This window comes from Larimichthys crocea, chromosome XVII (genome assembly GCF_000972845.2).
Source record: "Larimichthys crocea isolate SSNF chromosome XVII, L_crocea_2.0, whole genome shotgun sequence".
In the NCBI taxonomy this organism is placed as follows: Eukaryota; Metazoa; Chordata; class Actinopteri; family Sciaenidae; genus Larimichthys; species Larimichthys crocea.
In genome coordinates this window covers 21757543-21780709 of record NC_040027.1, presented here as the reverse complement: position 1 = coordinate 21780709, position 23167 = coordinate 21757543, and the positions used below count along the sequence as shown (strand labels likewise).

The 23167-nt window shown below is 38.7% G+C and overlaps 5 protein-coding genes across 7 annotated transcripts; 3 read left to right on the top strand and 2 right to left on the bottom strand.

Annotated features, from left to right (window-relative positions):
• Window positions 1–1288: 1288 nt before the first annotated feature.
• Window positions 1289–4147, top strand: LOC104931953 (deoxyribonuclease-2-beta-like). The gene is made up of 7 exons (XM_019258897.2): window positions 1289–1385; window positions 2189–2286; window positions 2391–2541; window positions 2623–2701; window positions 2797–2955; window positions 3039–3230; window positions 3372–4147. Exons 1-7 carry the CDS (start codon window positions 1368–1370, stop codon window positions 3719–3721), a joined length of 1047 nt encoding a protein of 348 aa, XP_019114442.2. The 5' UTR covers window positions 1289–1367; the 3' UTR covers window positions 3722–4147.
• A 1271-nt stretch (window positions 4148–5418) lies between these two features.
• rpf1 (ribosome production factor 1 homolog) lies at window positions 5419–9786 on the top strand. Its single transcript, XM_019258888.2, has 9 exons — window positions 5419–5796; window positions 7112–7168; window positions 7283–7363; window positions 7458–7553; window positions 7789–7942; window positions 8136–8218; window positions 8347–8528; window positions 8650–8776; window positions 9001–9786. The coding sequence occupies exons 1-9, from the start codon at window positions 5554–5556 to the stop codon at window positions 9040–9042; spliced, it is 1065 nt and encodes a 354-aa protein (XP_019114433.1). The 5' UTR covers window positions 5419–5553; the 3' UTR covers window positions 9043–9786.
• LOC104931939 (guanine nucleotide-binding protein G(I)/G(S)/G(O) subunit gamma-5) lies at window positions 9544–12119 on the bottom strand. The gene is made up of 3 exons (XM_010747065.3): window positions 11909–12119; window positions 11631–11778; window positions 9544–9895 (listed from the first exon to the last, which is right to left on the bottom strand). The coding sequence occupies exons 1-2, from the start codon at window positions 11987–11989 to the stop codon at window positions 11653–11655; spliced, it is 207 nt and encodes a 68-aa protein (XP_010745367.1). The 5' UTR covers window positions 11990–12119; the 3' UTR covers window positions 9544–9895; window positions 11631–11652.
• Window positions 12120–12462: 343 nt separating this feature from the next.
• On the top strand, window positions 12463–17726 carry spata1 (spermatogenesis associated 1). Of its 3 annotated transcripts, none has more exons than XM_019258894.2 (12): window positions 12463–12976; window positions 13083–13189; window positions 13910–13994; window positions 14199–14252; window positions 14733–15129; window positions 15198–15363; window positions 15469–15523; window positions 15807–15924; window positions 16004–16129; window positions 16435–16610; window positions 16805–16903; window positions 17377–17726. In XM_019258894.2, the coding sequence occupies exons 1-12, from the start codon at window positions 12917–12919 to the stop codon at window positions 17524–17526; spliced, it is 1593 nt and encodes a 530-aa protein (XP_019114439.2). In that variant the 5' UTR covers window positions 12463–12916; the 3' UTR covers window positions 17527–17726. The 3 variants fall into 3 exon arrangements, with proteins under 3 accessions (XP_019114439.2, XP_027146419.1, XP_027146420.1); XM_027290618.1 differs by having other exon boundaries at window positions 13877–13994; XM_027290619.1 differs by lacking the exon at window positions 12463–12976 and having other exon boundaries at window positions 13171–13189; window positions 13877–13994; window positions 14199–14248.
• A 103-nt stretch (window positions 17727–17829) lies between these two features.
• ctbs (chitobiase, di-N-acetyl-) lies at window positions 17830–22020 on the bottom strand. Its single transcript, XM_019258895.2, has 7 exons — window positions 21820–22020; window positions 20668–20806; window positions 20263–20471; window positions 19926–20097; window positions 19741–19838; window positions 18732–18893; window positions 17830–18344 (listed from the first exon to the last, which is right to left on the bottom strand). The coding sequence occupies exons 1-7, from the start codon at window positions 21934–21936 to the stop codon at window positions 18156–18158; spliced, it is 1086 nt and encodes a 361-aa protein (XP_019114440.2). The 5' UTR covers window positions 21937–22020; the 3' UTR covers window positions 17830–18155.
• Between the last annotated feature and the right edge of the window lie 1147 nt (window positions 22021–23167).

Below are 23167 nucleotides of genomic sequence, written 5' to 3'. Positions count from 1 at the left end.
ATTCTCTGAGCCATCTGGCTCTGCATACTCTTTAAGAACATGTAACATATATGTGTTGGTGTAGTGCAGGGTATACCCACTTATTTTTCAGTCAACATTAAGTATACCTGCGTCTAAATCCCTGCTGCTGTGCATCATTCAGCCAATGCTAGAATAGTGAAGACATGACATCTGATTTTTCATGAGTGGATTTAGTAAGGAACAAAGAATGCTGTGTTCAAAATTCATAATTATGCAGTTGTCTGATTTGTCTGTGGGTCAGTTTTTTACATGCATATTTCTTTGGAGAAGCAGTTTTACTAAAACGCTGGTAGTGGTAGCACTATTAAGTGTTGAGGGCACAGGAAGTGGCTTAAAAATGTAACACTGTTCTTACCCACTGACATCACACCCAGCACTATCATGCCGCATCATTCAGAGAGGGATTTTAATATATCACTAATGCTTTCTAATGCTGTTTATTTTCAAAATTCGTTTTCATTTATCAGCACAACTGATATCCAGTTACACTGTAACATTACAAAATCTGTACCTATTCTGTGGCTAATATTGATTTTATAATGAACCTTACTGCCTGAAGTCAAGAAGCAGAAGTTATGTGACATATAAAATACTGAAGGCTGCAGGCCTATTTGTACATGAGCTTTGCAACAGTAGTCTCACACCTTACTGTTTATCACACAGGGCATTGCTGGACGGGCTGCTTAAAAAAAGTGACGGGGATGTTTGTGTATACCCACTTCCCTAGGTATTCCCGGTGCACATCTAAATAGTGCAAATGAAAAGTTTCCTGGTTCCTTCAATGTGCCCATGAAGGCAATCAGCACCTTTTCGACAACAAACACTGCTATCATGAATATTAGCACAAAAAATGCTTGCTTTGTTCTATCATGTTCTCCAACCTTTATGCACTTTATGGGTGCCATGTGCTACTTTGGTTCGACCAGCAGAGACAAAGAGATGTGAGCAGTAATTCAGATTGTGTCATGATGTTTCCATAAAGAATTTCTATTAAAGCTGTAGGTTTGATACAAGCATACTACAAGAAGAATACAGGGCAATAACTACTAATAACTAACTACAATAACTAAAATATATCATGTGCTTTTAAACTGGGTTTTACTGTGCAACAAAATGAAGTCAAAGCTGTCCAACACCCAACGTTTTTTTAGCAAGCAAGTCAATATTTTGGAGTTGTAAACACAATCAGCAAAGCATTTGAAGTAGAAAGACGTTTTGAGCGTGTAACAAGGAAGCAGATGAGCTGTGGAGGGGGCGTTGGTTTATTCACTGTGATGAACAAAAGCAACTTCTTGCAAAAAGGGATGAACATTTCAGTGTGAAGATCCCGCAGTGAGAACAGAGAAATGGAGATGGCAAAATGTGTAAGTAAAAAGTTTAGAGGTTAAAAGATTCTTCTAAAATAATAATAGATTAAAAGCAAATTCTAGATTTGTATTGTTTTTTATTATTATGTGTGGGCAGAAATGTATTATTCTCGTTGTTTGAGCAAAACTAGATAGTTATAAACAAGTCAATATTATGGTCAGTGTAAATATGAATAATTTAATTTGACATTTTCCAAGTGTCATACCACAGTGGAACATATTTCTACTCGATTTTTTTTATTATTATTATAATTTAAATTCAATTAGCAACATTTAGACTGTGTCGATCCTTCCGAAAACTCAATTTGAATGTATGCAGTATTATGATGAGTTTATTTTTTTTGTCTTGTATTGTGTATTTATTTTACTTCTTGAGGGTGTAATCTGGGGTATTGTTTTGTTTCCATACCACCAAAGAGTTCAGGTTGTATCTAGCGTAATGTTTGAGTGTCTCTGCTAAAGAAAAATTATTGTTACAGTAACAATTTCATTTAGAGTGCTGTACAGTTCTTGTACATTACACAGTGAAGTAGTGTTGAAGGCCCAGGAAGTGGTTTAAAAATGTAGAACAGTCCTCACCCTATGATCTCACACCTTCCTGTTCACGCCACCATGATGACCCATCAGCCTGAGAGGCCCTGTCAGTCCATCATAATGTTCAACTGATATCCAGTTATATTATCATTAAGACCATCAACTTTTAAAAATAAATATACTGCACATGTTTGATATTGTGACCTTCTCTTATCATTAGAAATATATTGAAATAACTATATGTGTTTATGTTTTGATTGTTTCAGAGAATAATAATGAGCTTGCTCCTCATTGTTGGGATCCTTTTTCAAGGCTGTGATTCAGATGTGAAATGTAGGAATGACAATGGAAGAGCAGTGGACTGGTTAGTGGTAGTTTACTACTTTGGTCGCTCTCAGCTGAATATATAATTGAATATATAGTATGTAGTTTGTTTCTCCATTAACTATTTTTACTCTTCATCATTAGGTATATGTTATACAAGTTGCCTGCTGGCTTGTCATATATGTACATGGACAAGAGCACCAGAGGATGGGAACTCAGCAGAGAGAAAATCAACAGTAGATCTGGCACTCTGGCAAACACCCTGAAACCTCTTCTTGATTTCTACGACAATAAGGTGACGTATTGAAGGATCTCTTGTACAGCACAGCGTTTAATTCAGGACACTGATTTGGAGTTTTCTGTTGTTTTGTTGCAGAGTGTCAACTTTGGATACATGCTCTATAATGACCAACCTCCCAATGGTATGCCCTCTGCATCGTATGGTCACAGTAAAGGTGGGTGCATCATTGCATTCCTAGCCAAAATCATTACACAGTAACAAAGTTCTGTTAATATTGTTTTCTGTTTCTGTGTTACTGTTTTTCTAAAGGAGTCGTGATGTTGGATGAACAAACTGGAGTTTGGCTCTCACACAGTACACCAAAATTTCCAACATATCGCAACAGAGACTTCTGGCCAACCAGTGGAAACCCAAATGCTCAGACATTTATCTGTGTGACTTACCCCTATAGTGAATTCAAAAAAATAGGTATGTTAATATTGTTTAGCTGTATTTATGAAAGTTATTTTCCAAAAGAAATAAAAACACAAAAATGTCATTTGTATTCACAGGATTGCATCTTAAGTATATCCACCCTTATTCATATGACTCTGCCATCCCGACAACCTTTCATGAAGAGCTGCGATGTGTTGCACAGCAAAAATGCTACCCAAAGCTGAAACCATGGTCTTTTGTGAGAAAGCTGACTTCAGTGAAAGGAAGTCATTTCTTCAGCTTTGCAAAATACACACGTTTTGGGGATGGTGAGTTTGTTTTTTGTTTTTAATTTAGATTAGTGACAGCCGTTCAAGCATATGCTTTTCAGGGTGATATAAAGTTATGAAGAGTAGTTTATGTTAACAAATTACTGATCATGTTTTGTTTTGTTCCACATTCTGTTGTAGATCTCTACTCTGGCCTTATTGTGAAGTATTTGAAGCGGAATCTGTATGTTAAGAGCTGGGGAAGGATGCGACACCGTCTGCCTTCTAACTGCAGCACCAGTATCCCTCATCATGTGTACAATGTGAAGACAATAAATCTGAATGGAAAGTTCTTCAGGGATACTGTAGATCACTCAAAGTGGTGTGTGACACCTGGTGGTGTTTGGACCTGCATAGCTGATACGAACAGGGAAGTGAGTCAGATGAGAAGAGGTGGAGGTGCAATATGCATCAATGATGGTAAAGTTCAGAAGGCTTTCTCTGCATTGATCTCACGCTATGAACATTGTAAACCTGCATCTCCACCTTAATGCAAGGTGCTCAACAATGTTCTTTCAAAAGCACACAAAAAGAAAGCCACATTACTAGACCGCAAACAACCCCAGCGGCTTTGAAAAGAGCTTGCAAATGACCTAACAGTGCAAGTGCAAATAATCTCAACAAAAATTGCATTGCATCAGCATTTGCCCCTTATGGCTGACTTTGTGCTGCACAGACAGGACCCTAGGTCCAGATTGTTAAAGCTGCTGCCTGCTTCATAGCTTGCTGTTTTATTTTCATAGCCTGCATCATGTTTTGGTGATCGCTTAACCTTCCCTTTGTATTTCAATATACTGTAAAATTATTGTTGTTGAAAAGTGCATGACGTGTTCAATGTTTATAATTAGAAATTAACAGAAATGAGAGATAGCTTTGAATTTTGTCCTGTTTTTTTCCCCCATTAAAGATGAATGAATATACACATACTGATAAAACTGTATCTTTAATCTAACTCAAGAGTTCCAATATCAACATCATCTGAGGATAATGGATCAACATTAATCACTTAAAACTGAAATTTATTAGAGAATACACCAAGATTCAAAATTCTTTCTCTAAACAGTAATGGTCCTTTCTCTATGGCATTATGAGTAGAACTCATGGCTTTAAATGTTTACTGTCACAGTATTTGCAGCAAAGTGCTCCATGGCTGGATAAAGAGTATGTGAGGATTATGGATTTCAATTTTTAAATCACACTTGTGTAAATTTATTATTTAGATCAGAATTCATTCAGAAACACAATTCCATATAAATAGACTCGAAAGTCAGTACTTTTGAATACTTCAGTACAAAGGATGTACTGAATATATACATATATATATGTACACATACAAATCATAAGTAAAAAAAATAGTGCTAAATTTGGCTGAATTATGAAAGGTATAAGTGGTAACATGGTAACATTAAATGATCTGACTCCCTAAAATGAACGAACTTCCCATCACTACTCGCGACATCTCCTCTCTCCGTCAGCCTGTTTCACTGAAGATGATCTATAACAACTGGAATAAAGCTTAAATAACTAACTCTGAACCGTATTGTTTACTCCTTATGTAAGCACCAAACCAACGTATGTATTTTTCTAATGCTGAGTGTTTACAGCTACTAATGTGTGTAACACTGTTACTGTGATGATAAATCTTGAAATATTTATATTTAACATTTAATCTGTGTCTATAATAACCAGATCCTGAAATGTAGATGTGACATGAGGGTTTCTGAATAAAGAGCACTAACGTGTACGTATATATATATATATAATCAGTTAAATGTAAACGTTAGTCACAGTAACAGTGTTACACACATTAGTAGCTGTAAACACTCAGCATTAGAAAAATACATACGTTGGTTTGGTGCTTACATAAGGAGTAAACATTTATAATCATCACTTTAAAAGATAATCTGTTAAATGTAAACGTTTGTTTGTTTCCCAGATATATTAGTGTGTGTGTGAATGGGTGTATAAGAGACATTAACTTAAAGAACTTTGTAGAAAGGCGCTTTATGAAGTTCAGTCCATTTCCTTGTATTAGTTTACGGGCAGATCTGCCACATCCAATATGGCGGCGACGTCGACGTACGATTCAGCGCTCAATGCGGCGTCTATATATGTCTATGTATATATGTCTCTGTATATATGTCTATGTATATATGTCTATGGTCCACGGTGCTTGCAGAGCGGCTCCGCGCTTTCTCCTCCTCGGCACTAGGTGTCCCCATATTTTCACCGACCACCACCACAACTCTGTCGCTTCCTGTCCCCCGAGTCGTGAACACCACACGAAGCCAGCGCCACACACGTGAGAAGAAAAACAGACAAGATGGACATCACAGAGGTTCCTGTGAGCGAGGACAGCAAAGGTAAGAAAAAGAAGAATAAGAAACCAAAGATGAAGAGCAAGGCTGGGAATGGAGAAGCTGAGAAGAAGCAGCAGGAGGTGGTGGTGGTGGAGAACATGGAGAAGAGCGAGCCAGCCTTTCCTCCATCCTTCAGTGTGTCCGAAATCAAGAATAAACAGAGGAGACACTTCATGTTCATGAAGCTCAAGCAGGAAAAAAGAAAGGTAGACACTGAAATGACTTCAACATGTCAGTCCTGTGAGTCAGATCTGCTCCTAGTGTTTCACTTTGTTTATAATGCTTTGTACATTTATTAAGCACTGTGCTTATGCTGCATTAAATGTTGCACCCATCAAAAAAACTCTAAAACTCAGTAAAGATGCTGTATCAACTTGAACCGATGCCTCACTCTGTTGACTTCATCAGACTCATGTATAATATCATAGTGAGGGATAACTGTGGCCCTAAAACTAGAGCTGATTATATTGGTATCTGTGTATATGTGATCTGATAACTTTTTTTTCCCCCTAGAGAATAATTCTTAAGGTGTAAGTTGTCAGCGTCCCTGCAAAACTCAATCAACACAGTGAATTATGATTTACAATACTCATAACTCATAATACAAGCAGTTCAGAGTAGACATGCGATCACACCGAGATGTGTCGCCAGCAGGACTGTTATTTTCCTATGGTACAGTTTGTCTGCACGTTTTGAGAGTTTTAAATATTTTCAACTTTTCAGCACAAGGCGTACAGTTGGCATCCTTGTCAATGTCACACTTGGCCAAGGCAGTCAGTCAAATCAAGCAAGAGGCAGGCGTTACTGATTTACTTCTTCCTTTCTGTTTTGATGCTGGTAGATGTGATGGGGATAGTTGGACAAATGCAGACGACAGATTTGTATTAACACATGGAGGTGGTATTCACCCCGCTGTTTCCCTTTTTATGGACTTTCCCTGTTCCCTCCTCATACAGTAGAACAGAAAACAATGAATCATATTCAGCTGCCTTTTTTCATTTTTTGCCAGACTCACGTTGCGTTTTAGAAGCGGATCTGTAGCGATGCTTCTCTCTCTGACCGGCCTGTTTTCATTCCAGCTCAAAAGCTCACCGTATCTGTAATCAATTCATTCTTTCCCCTCTAAAGCAGTATTGGTTGGGGCACCCCGGTAGCTTACCTGGTAGAGAATGCACCCCAGGGTTCGGTTCCCGACCTGTGCCCCCCTTGCTGCATGTCATTCACATAGTATTGGTCTCAGAAATCCCATATCGGTCTGGCGCTGCCTAACATGACTGAGTAAATATAATCAATAGAAGAAAGACTGAATCATTATGGCTGTATTTCATGTTGATTTTTCATGTCCGTACTAAGGATTCAGATTCATCATTCAGTTGTTGTTCTAGCAAACATGTGCGTTTTAGATTATGGGTCAGACAAAAGTGAATTTACATGTTGTTGACAAAACAGCTATTCAGTTATTTGAGAATTTGCAGATAAATTGATAATGCAGTAATCAATAAAAACGTCTTCATTTTTCAGCAAAAGATGCAGCTGAAGAAAAAGAAGAAAAAAGAAAGGGAAGCTTTAGGTGACAAGGTGAGTTTTCTTTTGTGTTGCCATGATCAGTCAAAGGCGACATTGTGTTATGTGGCCTTTACTAATAAACAAGGTAACAGGATTAATATTTACTTTATTCTGTCCCTGATGTAGGCACCGCCAAAAGAAGTCCCAAAGACGATAGAAAACCAGAGGGTGTACGACGAGACAGTAGTCGACCCAGAGGATGAAGAGGTATGGACCAAACTTAGCTGAGCTTGTTCAAACAGTCTCAGGTTATATTTGTAATGAATTTACACTTATTTGTGTGTTTTCATGTCATCTGCAGGTTGCATTTGATGAGGGAACTGATGAGTTTTCTGCCTACTTCAATGGGCTGACAAATCCTAAAGTACTCATCACAACATCAGACAGACCAAGAGGGGTGAGTGGCTGCTGAGTTCGATTATTGTGGATGGGAGTGTGTTTTATATTTCAGCCCTGCTTTGTGATTTAACCTGTTCTTGTTTAAAAACATTTCTTAATTAGAAATAATTAAAAGTTTTTGACATTTTCTATGCACTTTCTGAGGTGTTTAAATTCTGCAGAACATTTTCTTATTCATTCTTTTCAAACTGTCTGTCCAACACACTGATCATCCTCTGATGTGTGTCCTGTAGAGGACGGTGAGGTTTTGTGAGCAGCTGGCCACAGTAATCCCAAACGCCCACGTCTACTACAGAAGAGGTTTGGCCCTGAAGAGAGTCATTCCTCAGTGCATCGCCCGGGACTTCACATACCTCATTGTCATCAACGAGGATCGCAAAGTGCCCAGTATCCTCAAAGGCAGCTGTGTCAGGAGGCTGATGCATGACACTCAAAACTGCTTTCTGATGTCCAGTAGTCATTACATTGCTGAGATTTTAATCTCACCATCCTCAGATTATTAGATGAAAGCTCAGTCATGAATGTGATTATTGCAAGAAGTAAGGTTTTTAATGTCCCCTTCCTTAAGTGTGACTTTAAGATGGTATGGTTCTTTGTCATCTCCCCGACGGGCCGACTGCACACTTCAAGGTCAGCAGTGTTCGACTACGCAAGGAGATGAAGGCAAGTTCATAAATCCAAGCTGTAATTTTTCTCTCGATTAAAAGCATGACAACAGATCATAATTTTATCTATGAAGCCACCATTTAGCATCCCAAACCTTGGCTGTGTGATTAATTTTCTCTGTGCAGAGACGAGGCAAAGATCCAACTGAACACTCTCCAGAGGTGATCCTCAACAACTTCACCACACGTCTGGGCCACAGCATCGGCCGGCTGTTCGCTGCCCTCTTTCCACAAGACCCCCAGTTTGTTGGTCGACAGGTCGCAACCTTCCACAACCAGAGAGACTTCATCTTTTTCAGATTCCACAGGTAAATGTTTGAATTGTGACCTCCGACTTGTAGTGGACATAATAATAGAGCTGTAACCTAACTCCCTCTCTTTCAAGAGAATTTTCTGTTCAAATAAAAACAATGTATTGGATCTCTTCAGGTACATTTTCAAGAATGAGAAGAGAGTTGGTATTCAAGAGCTGGGACCTCGCTTCACCCTCAAACTCCGCTCTCTACAGAAAGGCACCTTTGACTCAAAGTTTGGGGAGTACGAGTGGGTCCTGAAGGTGAGTCTTACATCTCTTAAATATTTCTTTGAGATGAGCTGTGATGCTGGAGCTTTTGGAGTTAATTTCTGGACTATTTCTATTCATTTTTGTATCATGCCACATGCAGTGCGACAAGACATCTTTGCAATGCACTTCAGCAGTGTGTTAACGGTACTTTTTAAATGTAATGTCCCAGGTTTTACCTGTAAAGCTAAAAAAACAAACACTTTTTCTGTTTCCAGCGCCATGAGATGGATGCCTGCAGAAGGAAGTTCCAGCTATGAATGCAAAAAAAACAACTTTTGTGGTCCGACAAGGATGACCTTGTCTTTTTATCGAAGATATTACTCCTGTTTGTGGCTTTGCACAAACCGACTTTATCCTAGTGGATATCCTGATACTTCCTGGACAACCATTTGACAACACAATTTGAGGTTCAACACTGATGACTGGATTCTGTGAGATCATGTCGCTGTAGTTCACGGAGACCAGAGTGTGGGACGGGAGCCTGTAGCTCACGGCATGAACTTTTAACCCCTCTGTCAGTTGGGAGACGTTATACATGAATCCCAATAAACTGAAAACTCTGATGTGTGACAGTTGTATCAGCAGATGTGCAGTTCCTATCAAATTTATCGACATGTATGAATATGGCCTGAAATTAATCAGAAAGTCATTGTGCCTGCCCTCACAGTGTCTGGAAATGGGGCAGTGCTTCAAATTGTGTCTGCAGTGCAGCTCGTGTACGTGTTTTAAAAAAGAAAAAAATGGATGACACATTTATCTAAAAGTGTATATACTTGTTTTAATAAAACTTGTAGCTGCAAGTTTAAAATGTGGAAATACCATTTATTTATTCTTAAAATCAGGCATGAAAAAAAAATGTACAATGTTCAAAAGGCACATATGTGCATGCTGATGTTGGGTTAGTTCCGGCTAAGCAATAAAATTAAGACATTTACTGCATCACATAAGCACCTGGAAATGTTTCCATGTGAGATTTCACAAAAGACAAAAGTAAAAAAAAACACTTTTAAGTTAGTTTCTTGTCCCCAAATTTCCAAACTCTCCTGAGACAATTCCAGTCCACAGCACAGGTCCTGCAGCCAGATTCCACAAGGCACACATGTCCAAAACCTGCAGAAACATTAGTCCAAGAGCCAAGTTTTACTTAAAAGTTACTGCAGCACCGCTCACGTCATCTAACACACTTAAAATGAGAGTTCATGGCCTCGTGCGCGCCACATACTATGGACAGTGTGGCTGTAAACATGAGCAAGGATGCTGGGATATGTGTTTTTAAAACAAATACCAACATCCAGTAATTATGCAGTGTTGGTACATAAACTGGTTTAGATTAGATTAAAATACTTAGACAACTAAATGCAGTTTAGCTAACCAGAAGTGCAAAAGGCAGTAACGTGCAGAGTAATGTATGTATACGGTAGGGATGCACCGAAAATTTTCGGCCGAAAATGGCCCAAAAGTGCATTTCAGCTTTCGGTGAAGTGGCCGAATAGTAAAGCCGAATAGTTGCGTGACGCAATTTATGCAATGAAACAACGTGCGCGGTGATCTGGCCACGGTTGCTGATTCTTTTCTCATTGACACACAATAAACCCACGATGCAGGCTATAGGAAAAACACAGGCAAGAAATACATCATACACTGCTCTTTAGCAGAGCTATATACTCTCTACATTACGGCGGCACACACATGCGAGGTGCGTTCATCGACCGTCGGAATGACTCTGATGCGTTCATGGACGTGGGAAAAATGGAAATTCACAGGAAATTAATAAAACTAAATAGTATTTCTTTCAAGAACAAATTAACAGTGATTAAAACAACATGGGCTTTCTAACAGTATAAATGAAATAATAATTATACTAACTGGAAATTCTACTGGAATATTTGAAGGATATTAAATAAACATTTACTTTCTTTGAAAAAACATGTCTACAAATTTATTCTAGGCTATTTATGCAATACAGTTGTCCCTCGCTATAACGCGGTTCACTTTTCGCAGACTCGCTGTTTCGCGGATTTTTTAGTGTAATTTTGCATGCTTTTTTTTTTTTACAGCATACTCTACAGTGAGAACGTGCATTGTGTTCTGCGTCCTAAATTAGCTAAGGGAGTATTGTACAAAATGCGTGTAAAAAAGTGTATAAAAGTGTGTGGTTAGGGGTTTTACGGCCTTAAAACATGTATAATAATTGTAAAACTTACTTCGCGGATTTCGTTTATTGCGGGTTATTTTTAGAATGTTATGAGGGACCACTGTAGTAAAAAAAATAGTGAAAAATTTAACAACCGCATTTCATATTCGGTTTCGGTATTCGGCCAACCATTTAATTTTTATTCGGTTTCGGTCGAAAATTTTCATTTCGGTGCATCCCTAGTATACGGATATATATATATAATATATATTATATATATATATATATATAAATAAATTTGAATGTTAAGATATATACAATGTGGACAGAGTGAAATGAATATACTAAGATATATACAGCAGCATTAATTGCAGTTATTGGTGTTTTTATACAGCGTGGGTGCAACAGGATGAGCTGTCTGGAGAAAGAAAATTCCACATTATTGATACAAAAATGAATAAATTCAAGCGTTGAAATGAATTAACTTTCAAGCTCTTGGACTGCTCTTGAAGTTCATGTTATGCATGGCTGAAACTAATGACAATACTTCACACTCAAGGCAAGATCTAAAAGTAATCCTGTGCCCTATGTGGACAGTAATTTATGGAGAAAAATTTGTTTTATTGGGTAAAACTGATGGTACATTCATATATTGGTGCATCTGTACTTGATGACAAACTGGTGACAGAGTTGATGTGCTGTGGTACTCACGGAGGCAGAGGGTCGCTCGGTGCTATAGGAAGGAGCAGACTTTCTGCGGTCTGAACGGGTTGTTGCTGGACGACATGCCGGTGAGCAGAGGGTCCTGCTGGGCGTGCTGGAGGCAAAACTGCTGCAGGTCCGCTGCGGCCTGGGACACCTGTGAGGGAAAACAAGCAAGTCCAGGAAAGTCAGCTATGATTATGTCACTGACAGGTGCTGAACTTTAAAGAAGAAAGCAAAAACAAAAAGACAACACACGCCCTGAGTAACAACGTCACGGTTTCTACCTTGACCCTGTTTAAGCTGGCTTCAAAGCGTAACTGCTGGACGACTTTCTTCATCGCTACGATGCTGGATGATCCCGACATGTTCACGTTTCCGACGGACTGTAGTCTGAGTGTAGAGAAAAGTTTTAAGTCCTCGTTGGCAGCTAGGTTGCTAACGACTTCTTCCTCATCACAGAGCTTCCGGTTTTCTTTAAAGGAGTGTCCGCCGGTGCTGCGTTCACTGACCAGCCTTAAACGTTGTTATATTCAACTCTTTTAAAACTAAATCTGAGTGAAAATGCCACCAAATAACATTAAAGTTGTTAAAGTTAGTCACATTTTAGTTAGTAATTTAGTGAGTTGTTCACGCTTCAAGTTCAGCTCAGTGAAATTGAAATACATCATTCATTTTTTTTTACAAGTGCTTTGGTTCATTTATTTGACAAAACTTGTCATATACACCGACTTTGTCACTCACTATCCACGTCGTTTATTTATGGATGGACTTTTAGGGGGAAAAAACAAGTGAAAGTTATATTAATATATAATATATATAATTATTACGACAATTTCCAGTGTACGCGAATGCAGCATCTACAGATTGAGGAGTCTCTGGTGGTGAAAATGCAAAACTTTAATTAATTCAGATCATACTTTAACGCAAGAATAATGTAAAATAAAATGCCGTGCATGAACAACAAACATTCAAATTTTTAAATTAAAAAATGTATATAAACAAAACACGAAAGAGTGAGTACAAAGCTGAATATATACCTGCAGAGCGGCTTCTTGCAGGACAGTGTCGGGTCTGCTTCTTCTTCCTGCAGCAGTTGTCATCATCAGCACCAGAGCAACCACTGCTGGCACTCTCATAAAAGAAACTCCACTGGACAACTGACTGTGTTTGATTACACCAGATTGTTACTTGGCAGTCCGCGTCTTTTACAAGGCTTCCCTTGAGTAAACCTCACGGAAACCTCTGTCTGTCAGTGTTACTGCGCTGCTCCTTAATGCTGAACTGGACTCATAATGGAGCTGTCTTGTGAATCAGTGAGATACCCTGAGGAGAGAAGACCGGCCAGTTGCAAGGTATGTTGGAGTGAATGAACGCATCACTGCAGTCTTTGTGTGTACATGAATTTGAACATGTTAGACTTGCTTCTTATGCAATGTGCCCACTTGTTATGTGTTCAAGTATGTGGAGCTCCATGTCTTGTATGTGCCAGATGACCAATGGGATGGGAAGCTCAATAAAGTTCCTGCTGAGGCCATAGAGAGCTTCATATCTGCAGGCTTCATCAGGTGAAACATTTGTGTAACTTGATTCAAGACATCAATCTCATAAGAGGATATTACTTTGTATTAAATATCTTGTTGTAAGGAGATGTCAACGTTGTTTTGTTAATAATCAAGTCAGTTATATAAAGTATCCTTCTCAAGCACACATGGTAAACTGCATTCGAACATGTTTTAACATGAATGAGTTATAAGTAAAAGAGTAATACTATTAAACTGTTAACTGCAAGATGTAAGCAATACAGTATAATGTTGTAGCTGCTCAAGGTGGTGGGATGTACTATAAAAATGCATCACACAAACTTGTGTCTGTATTTAACATCCTTCTTCTGCAAATTAAGTGCAGCTTTCTGATTAGTAAGTGGAGCAGTGAAGTAAAAAAATTACAATATTTCTCTCTGAAATTCTCAGAATAAGTGTCAGTTTCCAAAACTCCAGTGAAGCACGTGAGCAACTGTACTTTGTTGCTTTCAAAGCTTGATAAATGTATTTAAACATATGGATTTCTGTTTTATTCCAGTAATTATTAAGCTTTTTTAATTCACAGAAACAGGCAAATAAAATCCACCGAAACTCAGACTAGAAAAAGATTTATCTTGTCTTCTCTTTTGTTGTCACATTGTAAAAATAGTGTGAAAACATGTTATCTTACAGTTCAGGTATCTAAAAAAAATGTCATCACTGTGATCTCAGAGTTTATCCTGATACCACCCTGAAAACTCTTAGGAGCGAGCTGGGAGCTCTTCTTGGCGCGGAGAGGAGCATCGACAAATTCTCCTTCCTGAAATGTGTGGGCCGCAGTTTGGCACTGGTGAGTGCAGCTGGCTGTTTACTGTGGTTTTCTATAGCTGGGTTGTGTTTCACAGGGGCAGACAGTAAAGAGAAACAATGCAGACAGTTTGATTAACAAGTTCACTATTCAAGCTGGAACACTAAAGGGTGTAAAGCATGTGTGTGCACCCACCGTTTTTACTGTCATGGCTCTTTACAACAACTAGATTCTTTCCTTTTGCAGGTCAAGAGCAAACAAGAGAGGGATCTGAAAGTGAAAACATTCGCTCCACCGTATGTATGTAGAACCCATGCTCTAAATATTTAATTTGCAACTTTTTTCCCCCCCTTAAAGTTGGTGACTTTTTCTTTGGAGCAGTCTCATACATCACTGACTTAAACAAAAAAAAATCACTTTCTTATATTTTAAGGAAATTTAGTCTTCTTGTTGTTATAAATAAAAAATATTTCAGGTCTTAAAAATGTCTAAAACCCCCAACTCTTATGCTCCCACAGCGGGTGGATTAGAAGTGTATGTTGTTGCCATGTACACTTTAAAAAGTCATCTCTACTTATGTGACTATTAGCTTTAAAATTTGTGTTTGGTATGCCATCTCCACCACTCAGTTTTCCCTTTATTTTGTTGTGAATTTCAATAATTTACCATATATATTTAATTTGTTTTTAGTCCTGTAGCTCTGCATTAAATAGTGATCTGATTATGGTTCATTATTTACCAGTTTAGTTCCACTAATGTCTTGTTGTCACCTGTCTGCAGGCCCCACAGCCGGAGCTTTACCTGCTGCCCACCGTGGAGAACGACAGCAGTGTTTGCTCCCAGTCTCTCTCCCCAGACACCAGCAGCAGCTCCCCAGACCACCAGACCTATTACCACCCTCCCAAGACGTGCAGCCTGCCAGCAGGAACAAAAGAGCCTATTAAATTCCCTCTCATCCCCCAGTGTTCCCAGCAGCCACCTCCCACCCCAGGCTTGGAAGAAGAGGAAGACGAGGAGGACGAGGAGGATGAGGAGCAGAGCTATGGTTCTTCAGAGGCAGAAGGAGAAAATGAAGAGGAGGGTGGTTCTTCTGACAAGTTTGAGTGGGCAAAGCAGGAATGTTGCCCAAGGCAGCCTCAGAATCAAAGGGCACCACAGCCTGTTTCACAGAATAAAGGTAAAATGAAACTTTGGCTCTGCCGCAAAGAATGCATAATCCAATCAATCCAATTTTCTTTTTTACAGCTTCACAACGGCATGAAGCTGAATCAGCTCAGGTGAAGGAGTTGCCAGAGAGAGAGGAAACCTGCAGAAAGAAGAAACAACACCACAGAGAGAACCAAGCTGCCAGAGATTCAGGAGTAGCGCAGTCTCTGGAGGACAGAGATTCAAACTGCTCCCTCACAGACGGGTACTGCACACCAAGCTGAAGCACTGCTGAATGCCACATTTGTACTCTGCAGTGAATACTAGTACTATCACTGCTGTTTGTTCTAACAGTGTTGTGTCTTTGCAGGCTTGGGAAATCAAAAGATGCACTGAAGTCCATCAGGAACAAAGCAACAAGTGGAGTAATGTACCGCATTATGTTCTGATACAACTCAAGAGACGTCAGCATGTTTTTGTCAGGCTTTCCTCTTTAACGTTACTCTTGAATGAGTTTTTACAGGTCTTTTAAAACAAGCAGAAAGTGTCCGTTTTCTTGGTGTAGTGATTAGTCCAAATTCCAGTGCCAGCAGGTGGCTCTAGTGGGGTGTGTGAGGTCTTTGAAATGAACAAAGAGTTTGAATACAGACAAGTCCATGAACGTCCATTCAAATGAAGACTCATGTTGTATTTATTGCTTGTTTTAAGGTGAAAGAAAGTCCAGTTGTTTTGTCTCGGCCTGTTCGGTGCACCTCTCCTCCTCCACGTCTACACTTAGCCACGGTCGCTCAAAAAACAGCTTCCTCTCCCGTCTTTCACACAAATAGTAAGCTTTCACTTTGGCTACATACCAACAATGAATTCTTTTTTTTCCTAGTGAAACTGACACGGCTTGTTTCTGTTAGGAGAGGAACTGATCGAGGATATCAAGCTGGTGAGGGAGGAGAGAAAGCAGCTTGAGTGGACGAGGCAAGAACTGCTTCGAAAGGGGAAAGATTTGTTGGCTCAAAACAGACATCGCAGGAACCAAGGTGAGCAGAATGTACTGTTTAGTAAAAAGCTGGACATCTTATAAGGAATTATTACAAGTCCCTAAGTTTCCCAGCAGTCTGTAAGCACAAGCACAACAGTACTCAAAATTGTTTATGGCCTTTATAATATGTTGTAACGTGAAAATTAACTTTTTTTTCTTTGAACAATTTAAGGATAAATAACACCAATAGCATTACTTGCTAATCCCCAGTTGTGGAAGACCCCATGTTGTTTTTAATTGCAGTTTTCAAGAAATGAAAAAAGGAGAAAAGGTAAAAAATGCAATTCCTATATTTTTGAATAGCACGTGACAGTTGGAAGAAGAAATATTTTGAAACCAAGAAGGCCACAGCACCTTTGGAGGAAAATCTGAGAAACTTACGACAAGAGCTGGAGACGTTTTATAACAAACTTTTGCACCAGCTCCAGGCCAGAGACAATAGAGGGAAGCCAAGACGACAAGGCAGATCTTCTGTAAAGGTAAAAATTAATTTATCTTGAATTTATGTACTGTATTGTCCGTTTATCAAAAGGAACAGTAGGCAATGCATTTGGTGAATAATTTCCTGACCTTACTAAGAAACTGGATAAATAGTGATGTTTTTAAAAAAAAAACATACATTTTTCAACTTCAAAGTTATATAAATGACTGAAAGGAAGATCATGGTTTTCAGAATGAGCTCATCATTCAGATCATGACAGAGAGCCATGAGATTGACAACCTGAAGAGGAAGGTGGAGGACGCCAAGATGAAGCTGGTAACGGAGATAAAGGTAACTGATTTTCTATTAATCTATCCAACTGTGTCAAAAACCTGTGAACAAAAGTAACAAAGCAAGTTAACTAAGTAGAACACATTTGTGTTACCGATATTAGTGTGTGCTCACACATGCTGAAATTTCTATTATTGTTATTGCTGCTATTATTCCATAAAAAGGTTAACATACTGTGGTGTATGGACACAAATCATCACTAGACTCCTGAACAAATCAATATATTTGAACAGTAAACATTTTCTAACAGTCAGGTCACTTTCTCATCTAATAAGCATACATTTATCAACACTGTCTACACACATGTACATTTTATTTCAGGTAACCCTGTACACAGTGATAATGGCCTTCTATCCTGAAACAGTTTTCCATCTTTACTTTTAATGTTAAATGAGCTCCTTTGTTCAGATTTGATGTGCCATCTGGTGAATCAATATTAACAAACTTGTTTTTTTCATGTATGTGTTGTGTAGTTGAGGAAACAGGCTGCCACAGAGCTGAGGGCCCTGAAGGCTGAGCTGGCCCAGAAGAAGAGTCAGTCCTCTCATCCTGGTCCCACAGCCTCTATAGGCTTTGGAAATACCACACGGGACAAACCACAAATTCAAAGCACCTCTACCTAACTCAGTGTATACAGAGCCGTGAACTGAAGACTGTTTGGTCTCAGATGGGTTTTGTTATATGTATGTTTCAGGAGAGTAATTAAAGTGGTAGTTTAGTCATTGCAAAATTATTAAAATGTTGATTTGATACAGGTTTATACTTTCTACATGGCTTACTATTTAGTACCCAAGTTTTGTTACTTTTTTTGCATTTTATTTCTTCGTGTGCAGTTTGATTTGTTTTGTTTGCAGTGTGGTTACAGTTCTCAAATTTTACAGGTGCTATAAGATGGTCACTAAAAGAAGAACGCTCAAATTAAAATGTTCACATGCTTAGAAAACATTTTATTTCTGAAAAACAAAGTGCACAGATCTCAGTAAGCTCAATCAAAAATACTGTTTGTGTACGTCACATTAAAATGATTGGTCGGTTGTAGAATCAGTTCGCACCGAGGAATGTCTGAGACGTAAACTACATTCAAAGACAACAGCAATAAAAGCCACAATAAACTCTGAAGTGCAAGTATGCATCCCTGAACTCAGAGGGAAGTCACACCCCATTACTGTTACAAAGGGATATACTGACTTAGCAACAAACAATGAGCTCAGGGCTGATGTAAATTTCTGCAGCAGTGTTAACCGTATCCCAGCTAGCATCCTAAGAGTGCATTCCACATCATTGCAGTCTGCTGCCTGGCGACCGGTTCATCGCTGTAGTCCAAGATGTTACCATTCCACATGCCAATGCCCCTCAGACCTTTAGATTTCACATAGTCTGCTTTGGGACAAATACTCTGTGGGTCATCATACCAAACCTGATGAATCTGTCCTTTCTGGTCCTGCGGGGTGGGGGGAAGCAGATGCAAATGATAAAGCAATAAAATGAGAACTGATAATGGCACCATCTTGTGGTGTGAAACCCAAAAAGAAGGCGTTTAGCAGGAATGTTTTATTGCTGTTTCAAAGGGCGATTTGTTTTCTTTGGGAAGTGAAACTGTGGTAGCTCTGAGGGACGCCGCCACTTTAGATAAACAGCCCTTGCCTCAAATGCCTGCCTGATTTGTTGAATCACAATAAATGACACAACGGTTAAGCTTGAACTTGGCTGGAAGACAAATAATCCATGAAATAGGCAGCCACTTTGCTAACCAATACATCTAACACAATTATACATATTTTTAGGCAGATTAAAACAGAATTAAGGCTTAAACCTAAAGACAAATTACCTTGTAATTGAAGTAAGGAGCCTTCTGCTCGTTGTCCCAGAGCCTGCCCGACATCGAAACGTTGACCTGCTTCATGATCCACTTGTATGTTTTCTGTTTACCAGCTGCATCGCTGCAGGGGGCGCCACGGAAAGGAACTTGGGCTATAGTACATATTCCCTCCTGTTAGTAGAAAAGACAATAAGGATATGTGTGTTTTTGTGTTGTTTTGTTTGAGACAGAATAATTTACGATACACTGCTACAATAAAATGAGTGTACATAAATGATAGCAGTAACATGTTTTGTCTTCAACAATGTTTGCCAGGAGTTTTTGTATATCACACTGTATTTTTGTTGTTGTTGCACAAATATATTATTAAAATATTATTATTCAGTTCTGTCCTATATTTTACTAATAACACAACAGAATTCAATATTTTTTAATGATATTAACAGGCAGTACTTGTTAACAAGATCAAATTATTGTTAGTTTTAGTATTTTCATGGGATTTGTAGTCAATACAGAACATGAGTCTACAGTCGTTTAAATCTGTATTAACTTCATTCATGATGCTGACATGAGACTGATAATGTCATTAGTTTTGCAGGTATTAGGTCATAAACCAAATTATTAGACAGATTCAATGTTTGACCAGAAGATGGTGCTAGATAAAAAGTTAACAGATCAACATTCTTCATACTTCATTGTGAGGTTGACATGAAATGTTGAATGAAATGTCAACCTCATGGAGGTGCTAGAAGAAAAGTTAGGGGATCAGAAACTCACTAAGATACATATGTTACAAGATACACGAATGTGTGCCAATCCAACCAGTAGAAATATTCACATACATTACTAGAATTTGTCCTCTGAGCATCATAAATTTCTGCACATAATTTAATTGCAATCCATTCAACACTTTCTAGAGCCATGCCACTATCACGACTAAGAATTATTACCAAACTTATCCATGAAAAAAAAAATCCACGATCAACATTTCAACTGTTCAACTTTAAAGCAATCTTACCTGGGAAAGGTTGAGGCATGGGTAGTCATAGCCGTACCATGGCAATCCCATCACTAACTTCTTTGCATCGATCTTCAGATTCAAAAACTGATCATACCCTTGAAAGAAAGATAACAGGTAATGAGTAGTTCTGCATTAACCAGCTGATTTATTCTGATTCATTACTAAACAACTGGACAACAAACCATTCAGTGTTTGAGAGAGTGGGGCATTTGCCATTGCAATACAGTCGCCCATGATCTGGCTCTGTTCATCGTAGGACATCACAAACAGCAGGTCACAGGATTCAGCGATGGTAACGTAATCATAGCAACGCTTGTCGATGCATTTTGGTGACCAGGCAACGTCAAATGAGACCTGGAGATCGGGATGAGACAAGTATCAGTGAGGTGGATCTTTCAAATCTAACACTGAGACCACGCAGGTTTGTATTCAGGGAGATGGAGTGGTTTGAGGCTTTCTCAGAGTTCATTAGGAAAAAGAAAAGGGGTCAACCTAACCTTCTCAAAACATTTTATTTACCTGGGAACCTGGGATCTCGCTGTGGAACGCGTCAGTGGTCTCTTTGACCAGGTTTGTCAAAGCATAGTACTCAGGCGAGCCCTCCTCTACGGCTTGTTCGATGTCGAGGTTGATCCCATCCATAAACTGACTCTTGGCCAAGTTCACCTTCTCTGTTATCCACGCTGTCCTGTTTTCTTGGTCCACAATGTGGGAGAGGGGAACATCACCTTTGACCACCAAGGAAAGAGACATGGATGTAATTATGAGGAAAATGGGTGATGGACTGTTGACAGGATGAGCAAGAAGTAGTGCCAAAACTAGAAGTAGGTACTGTCACTTTAAAGTTTGACCTTTGTAAAACTACTGAGAGTAAGATTAAGAACAATAGACCAACCACATCAATTAGTACTAAATCTACTCTACCTTTGAGTACAACCCGGGCTCCTTTGGAGTGAGCGTAACACATGAGTTCAGCATCATACTTTCCAAATGTTGCCACTGTTGTGATCATGCTCCAGTTGTAGGACTTCCATGTCTTTCCACCGACATCAAACACAAACACCTGAACGAAAACCAAACAGACACGACTGTAAGATTAACAGCTCCTATTCATGCTCTATTCATGTCCCTCATTTATTAATAAACCACCAAAAAAGGACACATGTAAGGGACTTTTTTAGTCAGTCTCACTTCTCTTTTACTCTTACAACAATTATAACTCCAAACTATTAGAAACAAAAAGGGCTGTAGATGGTGACTGAATAACTATAGCCTGAATCAAAGTATCTGTATTGCTGACTTCTAATCAGTTAATTATTGACACTTTGTTTTATTATTCTTTTGTAACTACGCACTCATCTGAGCCAACATTTGGAAACAGGACCAGAAAAAAAAACATGATTTTAGACATGACGTCTGCCATGAGAAAGGATCTGCTGTATCTGTTAACTATAAAATATTGATTCATTATTGAACAGCTTTGATATGTGAGTTTGTGTAGAAACATGAGACTTATAACAGAGGTAAAATACACACAGAAAGGGGAACCATCTCGAATATCACACCACCATAAACCAAATACAGACACAGCGCATGGATAAAGAGGAAACAGCAGACCCAGTTCGAAACCTACATTGAAAACTATTGTATGATACGTTGGGTAAATACAGTAATGCATTTCCAGCAGTGTACAGTGAAAGTACATTTTATCTGTCCTTTGTCATGAAATGAGTTTTATTTAGTCCGTTCCTTAAGTAAAATTCACATTTTTCAGTCATGAACATTATGTAAGAGGTTTGTAACTTAATTTTGACACTTCCCCACCCTGACTTTTTAATTGATGCAATCAGTAAAGCAATCAGATTTATTATGTGTCCTTCTGTCAGCCTCCTGTAACTATTAGAGTAGATATTACAGCATAAGAGGTGATACTGGAAATTGGAGGAAGCATGAATTAACCTGTAAAATAAAATGTTTAAGTACAAGCTGCGTGTGCTGCAGCTGTGTGTTGTTGTGTATTTGTGTCATGTGCTGCAGGTGAAGGTTCAACAAACGTGTGTTTAACCCGTGAACTACCTCAAAGTCTCTCTCCTCGCGGATATGTAGACACAGCTCCGGTCTCTCACACGGACAACGGACGGTAGCCCTACAGACCAGGACTGTGGACGATAAAAACAGAAGAAACCAGAACATTTTGGGCTCAGGAGGAAGTTCAACCCGACTGAAGTCAGCCCGAGTCAGATCTGAACTAACACTGCTGTACGGAAGCTGACATGGTACAAATTTCATTCGGTTAGCAGAAAACGCGAAGTTGTTAGTAACCTAAATTAAACCAGAGTGTTACTGAAGACAATGTTATTTCCCATCATTAAACTTTGATATAAATTTGCGTCATTGTGTGAAATGAAGAACTGAATGCTGTTTAACAAAACTCCAAATGATGAACTTTGTCTTCACACAACCCAGGTGACTGTGACCTGAAGCCAAGGAAGTGCCAAAAAGTCAAGTCAATCTCCATAAGCTTCCAGCAGAAATGTTCTAACATGTTCACAGCGTGGTACAAAAAACTGTTTTGGTCTCTATAGCTGATTTCCCCGTTCATGACAACTGTACTGAGTCTGAATTAATTCACTTATATTAGGGCTTAAAATGAACAGTGTAGCCCTTACAGGTGTCTTGTATTGGCACCCGGGCTTCATTTAGCCCTCTCCATTTTTAGAGTAGCCGAGAGGTAGCATAGATAGATAGATAGATAGATAGATAGATAGATAGATAGATAGATAGATAGATAGATAGATAGATACTTTATTTATCCCGAGGAAAATTCGAGCATCCAGTAGCGGCATGTAAACATATAATTAAACATATATTAAAATTAACCTGGGAAAGAAAAAAGAAAGCAAGCAAGCAAGAAAGAAAGAAAGACATCTGCAAATAGGGATCCAACAACTATGTACAATTAAGTACATGGCATTATGGTTTTCATAACGGCTCTTCAGGAATCTCTGAGTGACGTCATGGATGTGTCAAGTATTCAGCCTAGTGTATTTTATATTTTAAATGTATACTATTGTGCGAACTGGACTATTTGCCATACAGCTGAGTCAAAGCTTCACAGGAGAGTACACTTACACTGACACAAAGATTTTATTGTCATCAGCTGTAGTTTTTCATGCTGTATGTCTTTGAGTAGCTTGATTCACAGTATATCATACTATTAATCAATCAGATTTTGTATTCTGTGCACACCCCACATAACAAAAGAAAATTTACTCATTTAGTCTGGTTTGTATTTATTTTTGGTGTCTTGTAAGTTCTTTCTGGCAGGATAAAAGTAGAAATATAGTAAAAAAAATCTTCATCTACATGTGAATTTTGATTTACTTGATTTTGATGCAATTTCATTTTTAGTTTGGTGATTTTG